The following is a 6,663-nucleotide window of genomic DNA, read 5'->3' as shown; positions in this document are numbered from 1 at the left end:
TTTTATCATCAGCTGTTCGAACTACTTTTGAGGAACTCAATTCCTTGGTTATTTCTTACCAAATTATAGGCAGGCAACACTCAGTTTCTCTGCCCTTCCTCCTGTCTTCAGAGAAACTGCACTTCTCTAAGTTCATCCCCTGTACTCAGCCAGGTCTTCTGCCTGGCTGGGCTGTCAAGAGTCAGATGGCTGGGTAATATGTCGATGTTTTTCTGGCTCTGCCACCAATTAGCTCTCCATAACTGACTACCTGCTTTGCTCTGGTGTAATCACTCCACAGGAGGGGAAAGATAACTTGGGAAAGATGTACAACATTAAAAGAAACCAGAGATTGTCATTTTGGCCAACATATATGAAATATTTTGGTAAATTATAGAGATAAAATCCCTTTTTAGTAGACTAGGCTGGGGATGTTAATGGCATTGAACTTTTGTTTGAATAAAGCCAGCCACAGGCTAGATTAGTACTAGATTTTTCAATCTTTGTTTTCTCTAGAAAATAAACCCACATTCTAAAACATGTTCCACATGAGGGAACATAGTTCAAAGAGCTTAAACAGACAACAATTATCGTAACAGAAACTACCAGAGATGCCTGTCACTCCTAGCTCACACTGCATTTCTGGAACTGCCCTTCCCAAGTTCTATCAGGGGCATCCTATGTAACTTGTTAGTGTTCCTATTAGCAGTGAATTTTCTTGGCCTTTATTAGGCCCAGGAAGAATACTGAAGAATCATTGCTAACCAGTGGGTTTCTTCCTTCACTTTTACTGCCCCCCTCAGAAGTGTAAGATCTTTCATTTCTTTCTCTTATATCAATATTACACTAGTAGTGAGTTGTCTCCACTTCCTATAGACTAGAAATATAAATTCTAGACATGTACTCAGCTTAACAAAATCCTACCAGAATAAAATATTAGCTGTCCTTGGAGTTTGTCATAATGGAATTTCACTTGTATTGAGGTGGCTGGGGAGGAAAATACAATCGTTAGATGGAGGAATGGAAAGTGGAGCTCGGGGGCGGGGGCAGGTGGTGTGCTCTTGCTCCCCCATTTGAAAAATACAGCCCTTATTGCTCTTCCTTTCTTTGGGGTCTCGGGATTACTTCCTTTTTGGGGTTCTTAGACTTTCTCTTTTTAAGTTTCAGATAGTAATGGAAAGAAAATAAAAAAGGCGCTACTTACCACTTTTGTTTGTTTAAAAACGAATCCAGAAGCTTGCATTGGGGATTATGGCTTCCCCGTATATGGAAGAGACCAATATCTCTTAGAATCCAGAGAAAAACAGGATGAACATGTTGCTGGGGGATTGCGGGGCAGAAATGTCTGCAAGACACCAAGAGCTCACCACAACCGCTGTGCTCATGCTCATGTCTTTATTTCATATTTGGGCCTGGAGATGGACGTATGCTTCTAAAGCTCACTCCATGGCAGGAAGTGGCCAAAACTCAACGAACGTTAGTGTCTTGCAAAATAGGCTGGGACCATGATATATTCCCGTAAGAGCTGATCCAGGTCAAGAGAGAGGGAGGGCTGGGAACTCACTGTCCTCGGAAGAAACACGCGTGGAAATGCTGCTCATGGCTAGATGTGGATTCTAGCAATACGAGGAACCTGAGGGAACAGGGAGGAAATGAGAGTTTTGATTTGAGGAGAAATTAACGAGGTGATTCCTCAGGGACTGGCCGCATGGCCAGGCAGCTCTGCCTGGTGACTGCCGCAGGTGACTTCTTGCCTCTGGGGTAACATGGAGTTTACAGGTGGCAGGAAAGGTGACTGTGGACCCAGGCTAGGTAGGTGGCTGGGGTGCTCTTACTACCTGTTCCCTAAAACCGGTCTGGGTCGGGGAAGGGACAAGTCTGAGATGTGAGGCACTTGGGCATGCTTCAGATGTTCTTAGATGAGAAGGGGTCTTAATTTGCCTCCTGCCTTTACAGATGTGAAAACAACAATCTTTGGTCCCAAGTAGCTAAGAAAATGACTTGAGGTCACAAAAGGCCTATTTTCTTCTTCCTACTTGAATTCTCAATCCAGTGATTTAAAGAAAAAAAAAAAAACACTTATTTTATTGACAAATGGCAGACGTACCCGGGCAATGGGGCATCCCGATGTACTTGGTGAGGTCCATTCTTTGACCCACGTCCTGGGGCAACCCCTTCCAGCCCAAGGCGCCGCATACTTTCCCTCTCTGTGTGGACTCCGTTTTGCTTGGGCCTAGGGCTTTGGTGCATAGCCTTGTGTTCTCAGCTTTCATTTTCTTATCTTCTATTTCCTTCTTCAGCTTCTTGTTTTCCTGCTGCAGGTGGACCATTACATTGTGGAGGTGGCTGTGGGAAGAAGAGGAAGGATGGGTTATGTTGGGGCTGCTGGCTCTGCTTGGTTCCCTGCTAGAAAGGACAGATAAAGGTGTCACAGGGAAGACAGCACAGACGCCCACGTCTGTTCAGAGCAGGGCTGTTACATGTGCTCTGTAGAAATGGAGGCCTACATGTGTACTGTGGAAGAAGCCCAGGCCTGGGGTCTGAGTAGAGCAGGAGCTGGTTCTCCTGCCCAACTCTGCCAGTTCTGGGCCTGTTTTCTTATCTGTCAGACGGGGACAGTCAGGCCTGGCCTGACTGCTGGGGTTCATATGAGGATCTGGTTTGATAAATGATAGAAATTTAACTTGAAGAACCAGGTAGGGACAACTGTGATCAGGCGTCCTCGGGTTCTCATGGCCGTGCCTTGGAAACACTCACCCAGCACCAGTGCCAAAGCCCGCATTCTCTCTACTTCCCTTTGCTGCAGAGTCAGGAGCACAGGAGATCCTAGCTCTGCCAAGAACTTGGGCAAGTTACTTATCCCCATTTTACAGATGAGGAAATGGAGGCTGCCATGCAGAGGAGGGGAAAGATAATTTAGCACATTCCCTATGCCTCAATAAATAGCAAGTTGTATTATCACTGTTGTGTGTCTCCAAACGAATGTTGAGGGCAGTGGGTGAAAGTGGGCTCTGAAACCAGACTTCCCACGTTGGAATTGTGACTCTGCCACTTACTAGTTTTGAGACCAGGGGCAAGTTACTTAGTTTCCCAGGTCCTCTCTTTCCTCATCCATAAATGGGGTTCATGACTATACTGAACGCAGGAGGTCTTATGAAGATGAAATGAGCTCATACGTGTTAACACATAGATAGTACCTCACACACAGCAAAAATATGTATTAGTTGAGCCACTATTATCATTAAAAGATGCTTTTCTTTCAAATAAGAACAGGAAAACTCGAGTGAGTTCTTCGTAAAAGAGAACTTCCTGGACTTGGCACAACAGAAGAAAAAGACTGAAGTTATCTGTTACCTTCAGAGTCTGACAACTTTTCTTTTAGTTACACCCTAGTAAAAAGTTTCATGGTCTTTTCTAGAGGAAATCAAGTAGAGAATTCATCCTCAACCTCTTCTCTGGGCAATATGCTCTACCCTTTTCCTCTCTACAAAGCTGGCCAACCTTGAGGACGCCTCTTCCCCCGCCCCTCAGCCCCTCATTCCCAGTGCCGCTGGGTCTGGAGAGGGGGTCTCAGCAGTGCCCTCCTTCCCTGGCTCTCTGGGCCCCTCCTGTCAGCATCTCGAAAGCCTTCAATATCCCATCCACGTCCTGGTTTCTCAATTCCTTGGCCTCCTTATTCCAAAGGCCTCAGCCTTCTCTTCAACTCAGCCATGTACCCAAGGCCAAAGCCTAGAATAGGGCTTTCCACCTGGGGTGCCACGAATGGATTCCAGGTGTTTGGAGATGCCCACAGCCCTAGGGGCAAGGCTCTGGGGCAGCCACTGCTTGGTCAGCTTTGTCACAAGTATGCCAAACAAATGTGGTTATTTTTACCCTTCTTTTTTAGAGATGGGGTCTCATTTTGTCACCTATGCCAGAGTGCAGTGGTGTGAACATAGGTCACTGCAGCCTCAACCTCTTGGGCTCAAGCAATCCTCTCGCCCCAGCCGCCCGATTAGCTGGGACTATAGGTGTGCACCACCACGCCTGGCTAGGCTAATTCTTAATTTTTTTTTGTAGAGGCAGGGTCTTGCTGTCACCCAGGATAGTCTCAAACTCCTGGCCTCAAGTGATCCTAAACTGTGGTCATTTTCTTTTTCACTTTTATTTTATTTTCACTTTTGTTAGGTTCAGGGTACATGTTACATCAGCAAGCTCATGTCACAGGAGTTTGTTGTACAGATTATTTCATCACCCAGGAATTACGCCCACTACCCAATAGTTATCTTTTCTGCTCCTCTCCCTCCTCCCACCCTCCCCCAGCTCTCACTTACAAGTGAGAACATGTGGTATTTGCTTTTCTATTCCTGTGTCAGTTTGCTAAGGATAATAGCCTCTAGCTCCATCCATGTTTCCACAAAGACATGATCTCATTCTTTTTGATAGCTGCACAGTATCCATGGTGTTATGTAAGGTATTGTCGTTTTCTAAGTGTTCCCTGAGGAAAGGATGGGAAGTGCTGTCCTACGGCTTGTTGTTAGTTGTTACTTTGCCACCTCCAAAATCTCAGTTTTAGATCTTCATACCTTCACCTCCATTCTCAAACTGGTAACACTCCTCGCATACCTCCCTCTTAATGGACCCAGCTTTGACCATGAGGGGAAGCAAGACCACAGGCCCCCAGATGACCAGGTGGAACAGAAGGGCTTCTCCAACCTGGCCTGCTCACTTGATGATTTCACGAAGAGATGTTCCTTGTTTGTGCCTTCACTTGGGATCTGTTAGAGCAGCTCAGCCCCTGCCCTAACTAATCCAGTCTGCCTTTCACTGCCTGTTCCCTGCTTAGCACCCTTGACCTCTGAGAACCACGAGAGCAGGAAGGAACAAAAAGACTACTAAACTCCCTTTGGATTTTTGGTGAGAGAACTAAGGCTCTGAGAGGTCAAGTGATATGCCCAAGGTGACACAGATGTAGATTCGGGACCTGGAGGTCTTTCCGAAGCACTTTCCTGGGCTGATCCCCCTATCAAGGGCTAAAGCCAGCCCTGGCTCCCTGCTGACCCTTCCAGTCAGCTCCCAGGAAGCAGCCGGGGTAGTGTAAGATGACTTACTCCTTTTCACCACTCAGCTTGGCGATGTATTTCACCTGCTCTCGGAGCTTGTTTCCCAGTTTCTCATTGGCGACCCTGTAATAAAATCATAGGAGAAAAGAGTGGCCAGTTGCCAGCCTCCTGTGAGCAAGGGTGCAGGGGCTGAATGGGACGCTGGGTTCTCAGCAAGATGGCAGCTGCATCCCAGGCCCCCCACGCATCACCCTGTCCCCAGAGTTGGGTCCTTCCTAGCACCTGGGCATTCAGTGGACTCTCTGAACTCAACTCCTATGCAAAATCCCTGTCAGCCCAGGTGAGTTTAAGGGAATGAGTTCAAGAGGGCCAGGCAGTGAAGCTGGATCCCGGGACGGGAGGAGGGCATCTGAGCCACAGCAAAGCACTCCTTCCTTCTTGCTGCTGCTGTTTCCAGGTCAGCAGGGCTTTCCAGACCTGCCTGAAGGGTTGATCCCTCCTCTCCATCTTATTTCCGTCCCTTGGGTGTGGGCTGAGACTGGATCTGTTTTCCAGGAGTTCAGGGATGTGTGTGTGACTAATCTTTAGCACCCGTGTGGCTCCTTGGCTCAGTCCAGGCCTTGGACCCTGCCTTCCTTTTTCCTCTCATACTCACTTCTGCTGTTTCGCCCATTGCTCCAAGCTGGTCATAATCTGATCATTCTCTCGGTAGAGCCTACAGGTGTCTTTGGGTACAGACCGCTGGGGCAGGCAGCAGGGCTTGGGTACAAGAAGAAAGCGAGACAGTCAGAGGTGGGAGCACAGGCCTGTCATCCCTCCTTCCTTCTGAGTCAGGCCTCTTCTGTCTTCCTGGGAAAAGAAAACTTGACTCTGCTGTCCAACCCGAGGCCAGAGTTGTAGACTTGCCACCAGGCCTCCCCCTCTGGCTGTGTGTGTGGCACCCACACAAAGGTGACATTTCTGAGACGGCACCATTTATAGCAGAGACACAGTAGATTCGTACTTATAATCCTGGTTTCCAGTGTGAAGGCATTAAAGTGACTCCTAAAAAAGAAGTATGCTAAGCCAATTTTCTAACAGATGGAAGAAAAACATCTGGAGGAAGAGGAAGAGATGCCTTCTTTCTCTCTCTCTCTCTCTTTTTTTTTTTTTGACAGTCTTGCCCTGTCATTCAGGCTGGAGTGCAGTGGTGTGATCACAGCTCATGGCAGCTTAACTTCCCCCCGGCTCAAGCTCTCCTCCCACTCAGCCTGCCGAGTAGCTGGGACCACAGGCGTAGGCCACCATGCCCAGCTAACATTTAAACTTATTGTAGAGATGAGGTCTTGCTGTGTTGCCCAGGCTGGTCTCAAACTCCTGGACTCAAGCGATCCTCCTGCCTTGGCCTCCCAAAACGTAGGGATTGCAGGTGTGAACCACTGTGCCTGGCCTAAGATGACTTCTTTGTAATTTGAGTAAAGGCCCAGTGACCACCTGAGCTGTCCTGTGGCCTCCTGCCATGAACTTCACTGCTCAGGGAGCTGGGCCTGGGACAAGCCCAGAAGGTCACTTAGCCCATTCTACTGTAGGGTCCAGGGCTGCCAAAAGTATCAGGATGTACTCTGGTGTCAGGGTGTACTCTGGTGTCAGGATGAACTCTGGT

The 6,663-nt window shown here is 47.9% G+C and overlaps 1 protein-coding gene across 1 annotated transcript in view; it reads right to left on the bottom strand.

Annotated features, from left to right (window-relative positions):
• Positions 1-1,355: 1,355 nt before the first annotated feature.
• The window catches only part of PMFBP1 (polyamine modulated factor 1 binding protein 1), a 54,317-nt gene continuing 49,009 nt past the window's right edge, over positions 1,356-6,663 (bottom strand). The window contains exons 18-21 of the mRNA XM_023210313.2: positions 5,677-5,780; positions 5,070-5,144; positions 2,087-2,325; positions 1,356-1,612 (exon numbers count right to left, since the gene is read on the bottom strand). Of these exons, the coding sequence (XP_023066081.1) occupies positions 1,596-1,612; positions 2,087-2,325; positions 5,070-5,144; positions 5,677-5,780 (435 nt within the window). The 3' untranslated portion in view covers positions 1,356-1,595. The remainder of the gene's footprint in view (positions 1,613-2,086; positions 2,326-5,069; positions 5,145-5,676; positions 5,781-6,663) is intronic.

This window comes from Piliocolobus tephrosceles, chromosome 17 (assembly GCF_002776525.5).
Source record: "Piliocolobus tephrosceles isolate RC106 chromosome 17, ASM277652v3, whole genome shotgun sequence".
Lineage (NCBI taxonomy): Eukaryota > Metazoa > Chordata > Mammalia > Primates > Cercopithecidae > Piliocolobus > Piliocolobus tephrosceles.
This window is presented reverse-complemented; position numbering and strand designations above follow the sequence as displayed.